The sequence below is a fragment of the Pogona vitticeps genome, chromosome 4 (genome assembly GCF_051106095.1).
Source record: "Pogona vitticeps strain Pit_001003342236 chromosome 4, PviZW2.1, whole genome shotgun sequence".
Lineage (NCBI taxonomy): Eukaryota > Metazoa > Chordata > Lepidosauria > Squamata > Agamidae > Pogona > Pogona vitticeps.
Window position 1 is genome coordinate 70,957,845 of NC_135786.1, and position 17,724 is coordinate 70,975,568.

At 38.9% G+C, this 17,724-nt stretch overlaps 1 protein-coding gene across 3 annotated transcripts in view; it reads right to left on the bottom strand.

Moving 5' to 3' along the window:
- USP24 (ubiquitin specific peptidase 24) overlaps positions 1-17,724 on the bottom strand; it is a 99,414-nt gene that overhangs the window by 23,730 nt on the left and 57,960 nt on the right. For all 3 annotated transcript variants that reach the window (XR_002301115.3, XM_072997663.2, XM_020799678.3), the window contains exons 35-50: positions 17,487-17,642; positions 17,159-17,229; positions 16,383-16,543; positions 12,973-13,034; positions 11,811-12,002; positions 10,060-10,177; positions 7,892-8,036; positions 7,565-7,684; positions 6,563-6,688; positions 5,912-6,010; positions 5,729-5,811; positions 3,812-3,953; positions 3,011-3,130; positions 2,405-2,625; positions 1,359-1,483; positions 52-193 (exon numbers count right to left, since the gene is read on the bottom strand). Coding sequence is in view for 2 of the 3 variants with exons in the window: in XM_072997663.2 (XP_072853764.2) it covers positions 52-193; positions 1,359-1,483; positions 2,405-2,625; positions 3,011-3,130; positions 3,812-3,953; positions 5,729-5,811; positions 5,912-6,010; positions 6,563-6,688; positions 7,565-7,684; positions 7,892-8,036; positions 10,060-10,177; positions 11,811-12,002; positions 12,973-13,034; positions 16,383-16,543; positions 17,159-17,229; positions 17,487-17,642 (2,083 nt within the window). In the remaining variant the exon portion in view is untranslated. The remainder of the gene's footprint in view (positions 1-51; positions 194-1,358; positions 1,484-2,404; positions 2,626-3,010; positions 3,131-3,811; positions 3,954-5,728; positions 5,812-5,911; positions 6,011-6,562; positions 6,689-7,564; positions 7,685-7,891; positions 8,037-10,059; positions 10,178-11,810; positions 12,003-12,972; positions 13,035-16,382; positions 16,544-17,158; positions 17,230-17,486; positions 17,643-17,724) is intronic.

The window sequence follows — 17,724 nt, forward strand, 5'->3', positions numbered from 1 at the left end:
CCCTTTTGTACATGAACCAAGTTCCTGGTACTACAGACAAGAAAGACATACAAGGAGAGATCTTCTGCTTCCTGACGCACAACACTGACTCGGCTTTTCTTTGGCAAGACTGGGGAGTTTTGATCCGAGACTCTCTGATAGAAGAGCATGTAGGCATTCCAATATCGGCGGCGAACATCAGGATATGGATTTGCTGTAATAAAGAGATATTCAAAGAAGCCCTTATGGTTGAGACACTCAATTCCCAACTCTAGAGAATAGACAGGCAGTTGCCAAAGCAAATGCATCAAATGCAATATGGCATGGAGAAATGACTATTAATTAACAGAGCCAACAAAGAATGAAGAAAGTCATTTAGCACATAACACTTGCTGCTGACAAAACAAAGTTTCTCAAGATTTTGTGTTCCAGATGCAGAGTGTGTATTTCTCTCAATCACTTCATACATTTTTCCCCTTTTATGAAAAGCAGCTCTATGCAGAAAACAGTGCAGTATGTGCATGAATCCATACAGGGTGCATTATAACATGGAAAGTTAATGTGCTTAGCAGCAGACTAAACACTCCTCTCCCTCTGTCTTTCTCTCATACATTCCACATTGATTTGAATCCAAATGTTAGCCCCAACTATAGCAGACTTACCAAGTCAATGATAACTTGTAGGTCAACATATTTAAATTCTATAGGACTAACAACTGGATTTAGGTGATTGTTTCCTATGCAGTAATATCTTCTCTCTCTCCCTCTCTCTCTCTGTGTCTGTCTGTCTGTCTGTCTGTCTGTCTCTCTCTCTCTGTGTGTGTGTGTGTGTGTGTGTGTGTGTGTGTGTGTGTGAGAGAGAGAGAGAGAGAGAGAGAGAGAGAGAGAGAACAGGACATCAGGCCTGTTGCTCAGATTTCATTTGTACATCAGATATTCCAGGATTTTATTGCTTCAAGATTCATACTGAAGAAGCCACATTGATAACTTTATTCAATCGCAGTTTTGGAGATGCATGTTACATTATAAATAATTGCCACAGTGGCGGATGAAATTCTAAACACAAAGCTGAGAACCATTTATTTAAGCTTCAAGTTTATGCTCTATTTTTATTGTATTTTCCAACTTCTACAGAAATACAAGAACTAGATCAAAACAAACTAGAGCACTAATGGATTTGCCTTTCCTACCCACTTTCCACAAGAGGTGAGGAAAGCATGCAAGGCAAAGTCTGAAGTTTAGACTGTATTCCTGTACCCATTATCCAGGAATAACCTCCACAAAACTACAGTGAGACTGTCTTTGAGTAAACATGAACAGGACTGTACTATCAATCCACTAACCAGGAACTTTATAATTAAAATTGAACTTTATACTTACATTGATCATAAACCTTTGGTCTATATTCTCCACCAAAGCATTCATACTCCAAAGTTTCATCATTTAGCTCAAATTCTTCAACAACCGTGTCATTAAATTTGTACCATTTTCCTTTCCCACAACCCCTGTGTAACACAGAGAAAGAGAGGCCATGCTCACTGTCAATGACGCCAAAATCTCAAACAAGATTCTTCATACCTTTCTAATTCTCACGATTACCGAGGAGAAGATAAGCAGTAAGAATGATCACATACTAAAATCAGATGTTAAATAAAATATCTCCAAGATCAAATGAATTGAAAGCATCGTGATATGGCAAACACATTCAATGCTCTCTGAACAAATATCAAAATCGAGTATTCCTCCCCACCACCCCAAATGTACAATAGCTTTGGCACAATAATCTTGGTTTGCATTAAGTTAAGAGTTCCAATTATGCTCCAAACACCACTATTACATCAGTCCACTTGATCCTCTGTATGAAACAGTTGAAATACTCCTATCCATACTGCTCCATTCCACTCCCTTCTGTTTCTCCCCAGCTATCAGTTCTTAGTTCATGGCCACTGAGTATCATCATGCAACAATTGGCTGTTTTAGGGCTCTCCTATGCCCATCTGCCCCCACCTCAAGTTATGTGGAATGTGGATAGGCTAGCTTGACTAGATCAGCAACAATACTCATCTTTGAGCAATGTAAACAAGGATGTGATAGAATCTGCCTTTCTTGAATCAAAAGCTATTCTGAAAGGAAATATGAATCTAATGAATGGGAACCGTAAAATACGGAATACCATTGGCAGTCCAAGGCAATCTTTTCACCTGTGCTCATATCTGTAAACTGAGAACCACTAGCTACCTAACCAAAGAACAAACCATTTTATAAAGAGTTGTAGTAGTACTATATAAAATGATCCATTTGTCTGTAAATGAATCCCATAGGTCCAACACCTCACACCTTTTTTAGAGTACCCAAGCAAATCAATAAAAACTAGTACAGTGTCGCTCATGATGTGAATCCATGTGCAGACTTAAATTTCTGATTACCTTCTGTCTTTGATGAAAGAATAGTAGTGTCCTGCATGGGCCTGCCCACTGTGCACAATTACGCCAACCAGTTCATAGTTTTCTGTAGGAGCCACTTTCTTCCGTGGGGAACCAGAACCCCCCTGATCTACAGTGCGTCCGTTGTCACCAACTTCTGAAGAAGAATCTTGGCGAGCCATTCCAGAAACTGTGTAGGGTTCCATGTTCAGCATCCAAGGGAACTGTTTGAAAGGAAATACTTCCGATTAAAGTTAAACCTGAACCATACTCTGTGTTTCCCAAATGTTCCACGCTTATCTACCAAGCACCTGCATTTGAAAAGGATGGCTACTACAAGAAACAGGATGTGAAATGGCAAGGTAAATAAGCAACTTTCATCATTTTTTTCCAGGATTCAGTCCTTAATTTCAAAACCTTTGGTCTACATGACTTAAATAAAAAATGAGGTATAAATCAATTATTTTCTGCCTCCTAGAAAGCCTCCTATTAATAGCAATAGTAGTGACCTACAAAGTCTATGTAAGAGACATACACAATAGCCAATATCCATATTTAATACAGGAGACAGTGCCTTCAGTAGCGATATAAGAAAATTGTTGTGCTTACCTTTATCTGTTCATCATATTTAATGGAACGTCCACTTTCCCAATCAAATCCAAATCTCATGAGGTGGATCACCAATACGCTGGGCAAAGCTTTAATGCATGTCCGTTTTACTGTAGTTCTCTTAAAAACAAAAAAGTCACCTGCTGTTGGACAGATACTCATTTTGTAGCATTTTGTGCCTCTGACATAATCGTCTTATAAATCAGCATATGTGCACAATCGAAGACCTCACACTGTGGAGAGAGAAACTTACTACTATATTCTCAGTCAGCTGCCATCACTTAATTTTGCTTAGTAAGTCACAGTTGGAGTAAGCTCACTTGAATCAATGGAAATTGAAGGGTGCTGACTCACCAAATCCAAATTAATTCAATGGGCCTACTCTAGTGTGATGCACTACACAAAGTAACAGGATTTTGGCCACTGCCACTTAACTATACTATAACAATTTTTCAGTGTATCAGGCAAAATCCGGGGGGGGGGGGGGAGAAAAAACCTTGTGGCATCTTAAAGGCTATGATAGTTTAATGTGAGCTTTCATGGACAAGTCCACTTCTTCAGACATATGAGGTAAAATAAAGAGTTCACACAGTAGACGTTAATGCCAAGTTTCATTGCCCATCATATTTGTGAAGCTCACAGGGTAGTTCTTGACAATTTTTCGCAGGGTTGTCTGAGGGTAAAATGGGGCATCCATATGTACACCACCTGACTATTTTGTGACAACACAGAAATGTAATATAACAACTAATAGTCTGTGGAGTCTTTCCCTACAGAAACTATGTTTTAGTTTAGTAGTACCTTTTCTTTACACTTCTCACAGTAATAGGCATTGCTTCCTTCCAGAATTTCTCCTCTTACAAACTGATCCAACGAAATCTCTAGGCTTTGACATGAAGTGACTCCTAGATTGAGAGCCACAAAGGCTTCCTCTCGTTCATACCTACACCAAGGAGAAGAGATGTTTTTTTTTTTTTTAAATAAGTGTTGCGATCTAAAACTACCAGCCATCATGTTACAAAGTTTCAGGTACGTTCATTGTAATCAGTATCGCTAACAAGGCTCCAAGTCTGCCTCATGTCCAATTAATTATTCAATAGTATTCTGTATGGTTAAAAACTTAAGTTATTATTTTCATAGAATTTGAGACTAGCTAGCAAGTCTCTGTCAGTATCACTGCAGATATACCACAAGTAGAGCAATTATCTAGGGCAGTGATGCCAAACTATAGGTCATGAGATCACTAACCCTCCCCCCCAGCCAAACCTGAGAAGGCGGCTGCAGCTTGTGCGCAACGAGACAACACGGGCGGGCGGGCAGGGGCAGCTCGCTTGTGTACCAATAGGCCCAATGTTGGGACGGCAGCAAGGAGGTGCATGCGGACACACAGAGACAGCAGTGCAACACCCCGACCATTTACAGCAAAGAGTGTTTTGCTGTGTGTTGTTTTAAAAAAGCAGTGGCAGGAGATGGGAACACTGCTGAGGGGACCTTTGCCGAGCAAGTCAGAGGGGCAGGGATAGAGGGAAGCCTGGTCATGGAGAGGAAGAGGAAAGAGACAGGCGCTTCCCCTTCCCGCTGCCTCATCCGCCTCATCCACAGCAGAAAAAGAGCAGAGGGCTTCTTTGACCTCTACTTTCTACTCCCCCCCCCCCCCCCCGCTGCAGCCATGGTGCTGGCGCTTCAGCAGGTGGATCCGGAGCAGCTGGTGCTGGCAAAGTGGGGTCTCCAGGCACCTTCATGCCAGGATTCCCCCTTCCACTGCCACTTCCAGTTCCGGGTCCACCGCCGCTGCTGTTGCTGCAGCGGCACACCGCCCACTCCCCCCCCCCCCCGTTTGGGCTCACAAGCCCAAAAAGATTCGTCACCACTGATCTAGGGAAAATCTGAACTAGAAGATCATGGGCAGAAGGGGCATTTTTGTATGGGATATTCTTCCATTTTCTCCCATCTAACTTTCTTCTATTTGTCTTAAAAAGATAAAAAGTATGTAGATGAGGACTCTGACTGGCTTACTTTTTCTTGTATTTTAGGGACCTATAGGAGGGAACAGGAGGGTGCGCCATTCACTGGACCTGAAGCCTCCATCCTTTTTTTCTTTTCTTTTGCTACAACTGCAGGAACACCAGTGGTAGAGCACCCAGGCTGGTGAGGCTTTCCATATTCAGAATGCAGAATCTTGGGAGGGCAGGCCTACTTTTCTGTGTGTGAACCTCCTCCTATTTGGGCAGGAGAGAGACACTCCATCCTAAAACTCTTCCCAGTAGCTACAGGATTGTAGGCAAACATGGGAGGAATTCATGCAGGGGAGGGGAGGAAAGAAATCTGAGAAAGGCTTCCATTACACTTTGGTGGTAACAAATTCTTTATTTTCCATATCTGCAGCAAATTAATACACTAAATACCCAATTTACCTCCCGTTCCTTACAATATTTGTAGTGGGCAGCTAGACATTTCTCAAGTTTAAGTACCAACAATACTCTAGTCTTTTGTTATCTTCATTCCCTCAAAACACCTCTGGGTCCTCTATGATAATCTATGGCTCTCCTATCTCAGGCTATGATTCCTCTCATGTTCTGCTTGATTCTCTTAAACAGAAATATCAGGGACTGGACACAACAATTTCTACATACAAGAAACATGCTCTACCATCATTTCCTGAATTCGACAACATTCAACTATCCCTGCTGATGAGGAATTAGTTAAGTAGTCACTCACCTGTGTGGACAGTCCTTGCAGATCTTCTGATCAGAGTAGATGCCCTGAAAAGTGTTCTTAAATATTTGGTCTCGTCCTATTTTCTGTAAGAGATTGATACCGTCAATAGAAACTAACTTGCACATTACGTGGCTGTGCACCAAATATCAGTCATGGCATCATAATAGCAAATATAAAAATAACCTTGAGGTACTCATCCATTTGATCTATCAGACTGGTGAAAAACTCATAGGCATCTTGTTGTTCACGCACATAAAGCTCCTTGTTCCACATCTTGAAGATCTATAAAATGAATATGCATTCCACACAGTTATGGTTTCAAGATCCTGAGATAATTTAAACTGTGCAATGTTAAAAGTCTCTGGAGGAGACAAGAAAAAGATATTAGGGGGTGGAGTGGGAGAAAGATCTTAAACCAATCCCACACCAAATGTGGAAAAAAGGAAAAAGTGCTACATATCTTAGACAGAGAGGAGAAACCCCATTGCTCTGTACCACCAGATGGTAAGAAATAGGGAGAATTGTATTCATTACTTTAAAAAAAATTAATAATTCAACTGTGTTTTAATAATATAATTATATTTATTACTGTAACTGTTATTTTATTGGAACCAATTTAGTTAATCTTGTTGTGACATACTTTGAATTGCAGGAGATAGTACAGAAATAAAAAAATTAAAATAGTAAACTGTAAATTACATTTGAAAATAATCCATTCAAATGTCAAAACATGTTTATATAATCTTAGCCATGTTAACCATTGTTTTTATTTTGTTATTAATGTTTATTGGATCTGTTGATTGAAATACAAGATCTTCATCCTAAATGTCCTACCTTCCAGAAATTTTCAGGTATATAATACTGCAGCTTGCTCTCCATTAGATGACCAAAGAGAGACTGGACTTGGTAGAACACACTATCATCTGGATTGTCCATGTCATCATCAATTGAAAGCAATGCCTTTAGAAACAAAAAATGTTATTATAAATGCAAGACAATGAAAAATTTACTACATATTTATTTCCAAATATAAATACTTTTTTCCACAGGAGGGTAGTTAGCATAACAAGTGGTTCAAGAGCTAGCAAATGTCTTGAGCCACAGAGAAAAAAACCTACTACAAACGATATGAAAAACTTTTCTGATGCTCTTTGTATCTCAAACCCTGAAATGGAACACTTAATGTTTACATGAATCAGCCATGATTACTGTGTAACACACCCAGGTTATTCTTATTCACTGTCATCACCTTCAAAGAGGCACTAGTTAGGTCTTAAAAATAAGAGAGGCTTGTTACACTCGCACTACCATTAAGGACTAAATCCTCCTTTGTCCTGTATTATGTATCACTGAGACTGAAGTGATGTTGGGTTGAGAGGCTGTAAGTCTTATCTGCTTTGGAAGTGTGGAGTGGGAAACAAACCAAAACAGAGACATCTTACCCATGCCTAAAAGAGTGGCCCCTGAAAGGGAGCCAAAAAAATGCAGGAATGAATGCTCTGGGGACATGCTAGTTTGTGCTTACACTGTATGGTTGCTAGGAAAAAGAGTGAACCAGACTGTTCCCAGAGTGGAACATGCGGGACAAATCCTGACATAGTTGCACCCTAACTTGGAAGCAGTAGACTGGAAAAGGTCCCCCGAGGAAGTTCTCAGGTTTGTAAGCCAGTCCTTCACTTGTAAAGGCCTGATAAACAAACTGATGTTGGACTCAACCCAAAGTTTTCATTTTACTTGTAAACATTAACAATCCTTCCCCCCACCCCAATCCCTGTCTACATAAAGGTAACAGACTCAGTAAAAGCATGTGTTATAACAATTGTGAATAAATATTACCTCAGGAAGTCCCGGTTGCATATAGAGCTGCTGGAAGACTGCATTCATGTAACACGTAGCTCCACCATTCTTCAGTCCCACAAACCCTGAAATGGATCGACCATCTACAGGTGGCAGATACTGGAGGACAGAGAAAGAAAAGAAATGTGTAGTACAAGAGTAGTTACAAGTATTAATGGATATAATTCTATGAAAAACCATTCTTCTTTCCTGCTAAGGGGTATATTCCTATAACCAACATTATTTCTATTTAACATTTGACTTTTATCTTTAAATAAACATAAATGAAGTTACTAGTTCCAGCTAAATGGAAAAGAACCCACTTACATCAAATTCCTTAGAAAGTGCAGGATCAGGCTGATGATGCATAGAAAGCAGTTCTTTTGTTATAAGCTGAAGATTTGAAGGTGAACTATCAGCCAACATTACCAGCACTTCATATGCTGCTAATCGGCTATTCACTGTGCTGCACCTAGAAGGAGCAAACATAAGCTCTTTGTGCTCAGTTTTCACACTGGCAAATTATAACAAATGACCTACTTCCAACAGTTGCCAAAGGGGAGCAAAGCTACATTTAATGCCCATCTGTGCAGTCTAATTTTAAAACCATTTGGGGAATTTTTTTCCTGGACCAGCTGAGGCTATTCATTTTGCAGATGCAGGCAAGGAATAGATAAATTCTGGATATTTATCATTCCCTATCATAAATTCATTACAGTTTCCAAGATTCAAATAAAAGCCAGATGGAAAAGAATGCCTAAATTTCAAGATGATTACTACTAGAAACAATAACTTTAAGATTATCACTTTTTAGGAGCACATTATCATAGATCTGAGTGTTTTCTCCATGACTGCTGTAGACATCCAAATGAACTTTCATGCTAGAGAACAGTGCACCATACGGAGACCAATCAGAGAAACTCCTTTGAGGAATTTCTTAATATGTGGTAAGAAGGGACCAATTTTTTACTTTGAGATAGAAGAGCATTGCAGCCATGCTACAACAAAGCTGTACTCCAGCATTTTGTTTCCACAGCAGCCAACGAGATGCATACAGAAGCCCATAAAGAAGACATGAGGGAAACAGCAACTTCCTGATCATATTCCCCATGACAGACATGGAGTCATCATGACCAGCAGCCACTGATATCATTGTTCCTCCATGAACATGTCTATTCCGCTTTTAAAGCTGTCTAGCTTGGTACAATATCTTCTGATCTCAAAGTATAGTTTGTGTGCTTTGTGAAATACTTATTTCTGCCCTGAATTTCTTTTCTTTTAGCTTCAAATAGATGTTCCTGGATCCTAGAATTACAAGCAGAAAAAGGACTCCACATCTACTTTCTGATACCTTAATATGGTATTAGTACTTAACCTTTATCTATATTTGCCTGGTGAATTTGAATATCTCTTTACTAGAAGGAATGTGTCTACTGACCTGGCAGCCCATCCATAAAGATCTTCAAAGTAGTGCTGTAAAATCAAAGCCCACACTGAAAAAAGCAGGGCGTAAGTAATTTCTACTGCATACCTATAAAATTCCTGTCTGTCACCTGGAAGAGCTTTTGAGTGAGGATGAATGACTGGCCCTGGAAATTCAAGTCCTTCTTGGATGAAAGTTGACAGTGATCCTGGAGGGCTTGCTGAGAAGCCCCAGAAACTAAAGGTTTATTGGCTAGTGGGGTGAATGTGAACAGCTCTGCTTGTGTTCTTCTGATTTTTAAAAATCACCTTGGGCCAGAGGGGTGTTACAGTAAATGTGTACAACATCCTGCCTTGCCAAAGGTCTTCTAGATCCTTTGTTTCTCTTGCTGATGTGGAAAGCAAACCAGAAAAGAACCTTGGAAACATTGCCATACAAATTACAAATACTAAATCAGTAGCTGTGGAAAGAAACTTGATTACCGTATTTTTCTGTTTATAAGACTAACCAATGTATAAGACCCCCCCTTTTCTAACTCCCAAATTAGAAAATTTGCACAATCGCACCCCTTTGGTCCTGAAGCCCTTTCATGGCATGCTTCAGGATCAAAGAGGTGCAAGCGTGCATGGCTGCTTTACCCAGTGGCTTTGCAAAAGGGAGGGAAAAGAACTGCCTTCCATGTATAAAACGACCCTCATTTTTTTGTCTAAATAAGTAAAAAGTGTCATTTTATACACGGAAAAATACAGTACATGCAGATTTTGAAACACAATATTGTAAAAACTTGACAAAAGTCCTAAAGAGTGCAATACAGACAATTTATAATTAAGTAATAATTCCATGTTTTGCTTAGTAGCCACTCCAGGTAAGCATTTATTTCCAGCTATTTGGGTTTCAGAACACATAAATAACCCTAACTTACAACCCATGAAGAAACTGCAATGTCTAAGAAATTAAAAGGACTTTTGTTGCTTTTATACATATATAAAGGTGACTGAGTATCCAAAATGATATACCCCACTCTATTGCATCCCTCTCTTTATTACTGCTAAAGTATCAATACACTCTTTACTTTGGGTGAAAGTCTTGCTGAGTAATGGCAACACTGCCAACTGGAGAATGGCTGTTCAGGATGATCCTAGATGCTCGGAAGAGGAAGTCATCCAATAATGGCTTGATCAAAGATGAACCTACGAAAAGAGTAAAGTTTTGATTGCTATTAAGCATTACATCATTTATAGAACATGGTCAGGCAACAGGAATGTGTCCGAGGACATATATTTTTCATGAATAAGGTCTCAGTTTCAATTTCCCCAGCAGTTTCAGTTAAAACTGTCTCAGAAAGCAGAGTTCAGAAGAGTCTCCACAGATAACTGCTACGGATCAGAAAGCTTAATCTAGCTGTACCAAGGCACTGAATTCACAGTGTGGGATGGATGGGTTGATTGATTGCTGTGCTTTCAGGTTTACTTCCAGTTATGTTTCCAAGGTATGTGAGGTACTTGAGAAGACGTCTTGCCAGTGCCACCCCCAGTACACTTCCATGGCTGAGTGGAGAACTGAACTGAAGTCTGAGTCCTTGTCTGATGTTTCAGGAACTATACTATCCTGGCTCTCAAACTCAGGGTAGTTTTTTTTCATATTTAAGAAGTTTCTTCTTTCCAGCCAGTGACTTGATAGCTCAGTGGTTTAGGTATCTGGCTGTGGAGCGAAAGGTTGGGAGTTCAATTCCCCACTGTGCCTCCTTGAAAGGGGCTAGATGATGATTCACAGGGCCCTTGCTATGACTCAAACACTAAAAAATTCATCATGAAATGAAAACACTGTTGTTGTTGTTGTTGTTGATTATCATTATGTTAAGAATATTACTGAATATTTCTCCTTCAAATCAGGCAACTACGCACTCAGCTTCTTCAAATTACACCCTGTTTTTCAGATATCACTTTTAAATAGGTACAGTAACATCTTCCCAAACTGTTATATACTCATTGTTTGTAGGAGCTACTCAGATTACAAGGGTTGGAATATGAACTTGTGAAGAATACACTGCGTGTCCAAATGTTGGTTCTTGAACAGTAACAGCACAACAGAGACAGTTTGTGTGTGCACAGCTTTGTGTCATGGATGAACTGCTAATTTTCAGCAACAGTATGGAAGGAAAAAAAAGTGGAAGTTCATTAGAAATCTCCAGATGGTGACATTCCCAACTGAAGTAAATGATAAATAAAGCAGCAATGACTCATACATATTTCTAAGATGCACACTTCTCCAGCAAAATATAGCATGTTCAATTTCTAGTTATCACTGACATATAAAGCTGTTCAATAGCCTTGGAATATACAGTACTGCTGTGCATGAACCTTCAATGTAACAAGGCACCAAGGAATTCCTTTTTAAAAATAAAATCTCTAATTCTTCTTGAGAGAGCAGCAACCCCTTATTTTGTACATAATGACTGTCATTCACAACAAATCTAGAGGCTAGCTAGATGATGGCTAGATCCAAATGGGGCAATTCTTAGCTTTTGGGAAGCTGCAGTTAATGATGTTTCATTCTACACTGGGGTCTAAATAAAACAAGTGGCTAAAATGCCAGTCATTCTGAGCATATATTATACCACAGAGTGGCTGCTCAGAGCACCAAATAAGTACAGTGACAGAAAGCCTAAGTACTATTCTTTTTCCTGTACAAAGATTAGGACTCTTGTTTGTTTACTGCAATGAGGCTTCAACTGACATATCAGAAAGAATAGTGATCTCAGTCTTGAGCAGACAGAATGAAGTAGCCATTTCTTTACAAAATCATTGCTGGAAAGTCAGTTACCTAGCATTTCCTTTTCTGTTCCACAAAGTGAGAGAAGAGTCTTAATGAGGCGCAAATGTCCTGCCAATAACACATTGTCAGCTTCACTGGTTTCACACTCAGCTGCACGGGTGGGTTCAAAGTTATCCAGCCACGTGATCTCATCCTCCAACATGGCAGCGGGGCTAATCTTTAGGTGTTCCATTTCAGAAGCTAGGTGATAAAAACCAGGGCAGGGTTGGTGGGAGAAAATAAAATACAAATAGTAGGCACAGAACACAAAAACTCAGTACAGGTAAGTCATAATTCATACTATGCTAATATTTTAAACATTAAACTCAAGCACTTACTTCAAAAAGGAACCTAAGCTAATAGAAATTAAATGTTGAGTTGGCTGGATAGTCTGTGCTTAAATATTTAAATTCAGGCATTTTTAATTGTTATAGTCACCACTATTGAACATGGCAATTTACATTAGAGACCATGATCTACAGTTTAAGACATTGTCAAGTAGCCAGCAACTTATTCCCACCCTTCAAATTAGTGACCTCCAAGCAGCCTTGCAGTCAATAGCCCTGCTCAGATTTTGCAAATTCAAGAATGTGTGGTTGTTGTAAGTTTTTGGGGCTGATCTCAACTATCCCACAAACTGCACCAGAGCACAGACAGAGTTCTGACTCCTGTCCTCTGAAGATGTCGACCACAGAGACTGGTGAAAAGTTGGGAAGAAAAGCCTCAAGAACATGGCCAGACAGCCCAAAAAAACCTACAACAGCCATCGGAACCTGGCCATGAAAGTCTTCGAGAATACATTCAAGGATGTGTCTTCCTTTACTGAGTCAACTCATTGCTCTTCCTCTTTTCATGCTGCCTTCAGCTTTTGCCACATTACTGTCTTTTCCAATGAGTCTTGTTTTCCCTAATGTGCTCAAAGTAAGACAGTTTTGGTCACTCATTTTTATTTCTAGAGAGAGTTCAGACTGATTTGGTCTAGAACCCACTTATTTAATCTTATAATGTGTAGCTAAACAGATTTTAAAAACGCTTACAGTTACTAAGAAAACTAACAATTTCACTACTTGCTCATTCTTCTACTCACTCATTTTCAAATTGGAAAGGATACAAGCTTACAATTTTCTTCTTGGGTTTCAAGTGGCACATAATTCTGGCTTCTGATACTTACATGTGAGATCATCCAGTAACTGGCATCTAAGGTCAAAGTACTCTGTACACTGGGACAAGAGTCTAGGAAAAAAATAATGTACTATAATTAAAACTAGAAATAAAATAGAAATGGTGTGCAGAAACCTTTTCATATATATCTATACACTCAAAACATTTATTCAGAATCAGCCAATATGTCAATCTACTTACATTGTATACTATAAATTAAAAATCTACAATTTTCAGCTCACACTAATAATCTGTTAATTACCATGTTGTGCCCAGGGTGATATACAGCTATTCAAATACTGTTCATGAAAACAGATTTAGGATTTACATTTATATTTAAAGCTATTTTTCTAGCAAAGACCACTGTACATTAAACAAAATTTAACAGAGGCAGAAAGAAGGTTGAAGTTTTAACGGATGACTTGGGGGGAGGGGTTGTTAACGGAGTTGTTTCCAAACACAGAACAATAAAATTTTATTCTACAGCCAAAGGCCCAATAAATTTCCAAACAGTCTCTTCTACTGAACAGAATTATACTACTCCTTCATATGCACGTGAGCTAAGGATAGCATTGATGGCAGAAGTGGGAAAATGGCTGGATCACAGGTGGAGCAAACAAAAACACAATGTCTGATCAAACACAACTGACATCCCATTCCTGGGCCTAATTCTATGGCAGCGATGGAGAAAGAAAAAAACCATGAAAAACACTTTGAGGGCAAGGTTCTACCCTGGCATTGGCTGTGAGTTTTCCTTCTGAACAGGGATGTTTGTCTGGCATCATCTCTGTAGTCTTTTCTGACACAAGGTGAAGACCTTTGTGGTCACCTTTGCCTTTTAAGTAACTCATGTAATCTGGGTCTCTGTTGCACAACTTGTATTTTAATTTTGCTTAGATTTTCCATAAACTTTATTTTCTGTGGCTGGATTTTTACTGGCTAGGTTTCTGTGTTTTCATATCTTAGTCTGTAGTTACACTGCTTTATATCTGTTTATTATAAGCTGCACAGAGAACTTTATATTATGGTGTGGCAAACAGATGTTAATAATGAAAAACAAATGGCGCAATTACCTTGACTCTTGTTATAATGTACCATCAAGTCACATCCGACTTACAACTAATAGGGTTTTTCAAGGTATGTGCGACATTTAGGGGAGAAGTTTTTATTGCTGTTAACCTCTGTGACTTTTCATGGCCACACTGCCTCTCTTGGCTCAGGCCACCTATTTTCTGTGGTGAACTTCATAAATTTAAGAGATAAGGTAGAAGATGAGAAACTTCAGTTAGCTGCTATCTTACATTGCTAGAGCACCATTTTTAATCCTTTGTTTTCCAGGCACATAGGAGCCGTACTGGATTTACAGAGCCATGGAAAGGAACAAAGCTTTGGAAGTGAGAAGTGCACTTGGAACTACGAAGAGCTATGCTGAATCAGACCCATGGCCTACTTGGTCTAGCATTCCGATCACACAGCAGCTAACTGTTTGCCTGTAAGAGCCCCACAAGGTATGGGTACAATTATTTTCTTTGTTCTGCTTTGAGATGCTATGAATCTCAATGTAGGGTTGACAAAAACCTGGATTGTGTATACAGGTAACTTTGGCTCAGTTCTCCTGATATTCTGGAGTCTTCTTATAATAAGAAAACTATGAGAACTACAGATCTGTTTTTGGTGATAATGAGAGATGGAAAACAGCTTTTAAATTAATGGCGACTTTTTGCAGGTACAGTAATACTCTTTCACCTTATAGTAGACATTTCAGTTAAAAATATTAAGAAGGAAATATTTGTAAGATGCTAGTTGTGAAATAGTAAAAATTATCACTTCCACGTTTCCTATAAATATGTGCATTATTCTATACTTCACTATTTCCTTTATTGTCTCCACATAGTGTTACAATCTAGTTGTGTCTATAAGTTCTCCAGAAATCTACACATGCATTCCCTGCAATTTATTTTTTCCTATTTTATTTTTGAATCTATACCAAAAGATACAGAGATCATCACTTCCAAGTTCTCATGGGCAGTTTTATGTTGGTTCAAAGCATGATTTCAGGCATCAGTTAAAGGCAAAATGTCAGATGGATGATTTTGAATTCACTAAGCATGTAAGATGAACTCCTGGATACTGAAAAAAAATATGGCTTTCAATTCAAGAGCAGATCACAAAGAAAATAATTATAACTTGGGATCCAATGATTCATCAATCCATTGAACAGGCAACTTGACAACTATACCAGTGTATTCTGAACTCCTCAACATACACTATGAAATATGTGATGTTAGCTGCACCAAATGCTCTTGATGTTGTTCACTGGGCAAAAACGATCTTTTAACATTTATTAATTGATGATTCTAACATGAGCAAACCAAGATCAGTCCAGAACAACTATTTAATTGGGATACACTCTTAGGAGGTCCAGTTAAGAATGTTCTAGTAAGATGGTATGAAAAGTCCAAATGCTACATGTACTGGAGAAAAAAAACTCAGAGGACTGTTCTTTTTGCTTTTGCTTTTTCTGCTCCATTTTGAGGCCTTGGGCCTTTAGCTTACCCTCAAGATGAGATGATTTTTTTATATTTGCGAAGGCTGATTTTTTCTTTTTGCTCTCTGACCTTTTAGCTAGATTTGTTTCAACATCTTTTTTTTCAAGATTGCAATAGCCGTGTCTTCTTTAAAAAATAAAACAAAAACCCAATCTATTTTTCTTTCAAATTTAATTTTGCTCCTAAAACTTCTCATAGGCATTTATGATTTTGCTTTCTTGATCTCTTTTTTTCAAATTTGGAAGCTATTTTTGTACCATTTTGAAAACTTTCACCAGGATAATTCTTTTTGACCTCCCCCTCCCGCTTTTGAGACAGGGGCAGTTTTTGGAATCCTAAAATCTTCATTGGAATGAGGAGCTTCTGTGCCACATGCACAGAATAGTGTTTTTATCCTCTCGGGGAATTTATGGATTACAATCCTGTGTAAGTGTGCTTTTGGGTCAGCCTGCACAGGCCTGCTCTATCAACTATGCTTAAACATTACTACTATTTTTAATGCAGTATATTGCCTGGTTTTGCTTCTTTGAATATTTACAATTACCCACATTTTCCTATCATTTCCAGAAATTTTCTTTCAGTTTACTTTCAGATGTGATTCTGGCTTTATGATTACTCTTCACAAACTTACTAGAGCAAAACAATAGGTATATAAGAACTCTAATGACAAGTCATCCTAGCAGACTATGCTACTTCCAAATGTCTTTCCAGTCCATGTATCTTGCCTAAAATGGTGGGTACATAAGGCATCAGTGTCCTATAATATTCAATAATCTTATGGTGACTTGGTTACTCAGTGAAAGCACATTACCCTTTTCTGCATCACAAATGCTTATTTTTAATTCTTACATTCTCAGTTGAACAAACTTGCCTCTGGTTGATTCCTCTCATGATGCTGGTAGGTGACCAAAGGGGCAGCTGAGCAGTAAGAATGACACTTAAGAGAAATTGGTTTGGTTTCTGTACATCAGGATGAGATGATGTGTCTGTCTGGCTTAGAGTATACAGCTGGTCACAGGCAACACGACGGATCTGAAACAGCAGAACATCAGATTCTAAATATATCTAAGGAGAACTCACAGATATCTCTAAAAAAGGATTAAGCTTCCATATTATTTAATCTAGCCCAGCTAACGCAGAGTGCAATTTATCTTTTTAAAAAGAGATCAAACTGGCTTATTTTTATTGTAAGCTACCCATCGACACATAGAAAACTGACAGGTCAGTAACAGAGTTCAGCAATGCTACAGGGCACCAAATTTTAGATATAGATGCTTCCCTATACATAGGAGGTGCTGGTAATTTGTTCCTCCGTTTAGCACATTCCTCTCTAGACTCCTGATGTAAAATCCCACCACAGTTATTTTCAATTTATCCATAATGTACCAGTAATATGTGGTGAATACACTAGCAGTTAATTTAATGCTCAGAAGCCCGTTTCTCAAAGCAGTGCAGTTCTTTCTCTTTTCCTCACAACTTATTCACTTGAGAAATGAACTGCAGAAAAAAGGCTACAGTAATTAACATATGTAGCAAATGGTTATCAGCTGCTTCCTGGGCAGGCCTTGAAGATGGAGGGAACAAAGAATACTCAACTGGGAACTCTTGGCAGCACAAGCCTGTTGAGTACAAAGGTAAGCCACTCACCTCAGCACTTGGTGAGCCAAGCAGTATGTCTATGATAAAGTCAGCAACGCAAGGGAGGTTGTAGAAAGAGCCTAAGATAAAACAATTGCAAATTATCAACCAGTTCTCTTGAAAAATATTGCAGAATGCAATACTCCTATTGTTAACATATCAATTAAAAATACTAATAGCATTCTAGAATAGAAAGCACATGTAGAACAGAAGAAGAAGAGAGAAGAGTTAGATAGGGAGACTGGGTCTTTACAGCAGAACAGGATTAATGCTACTTTGAGTTACAGAAGCATTAGGGCGTGACATTAGGTAGAGAAACAACTTCTCCCAGACCTACCTAGTTGTTGGCTGCGAAGCTGTAGGCACGTAACTAGGAGAGACAAGGCCTCTCCAGCAATCAGTGCATCTTTGGTGGATACAGAATGCTGCCTCACACAGATTCCGGCATGGAGCGCTGTTGGTTCTCCTTCACTTCCTGAACTACAATTGCTTCCTGTAACAGGCAAACAAGATACAACAAGGTAGAAGAAGTTTGTTTAGGGACATCAAGGCTAAAATTTTAGCTCTCTCCAGTT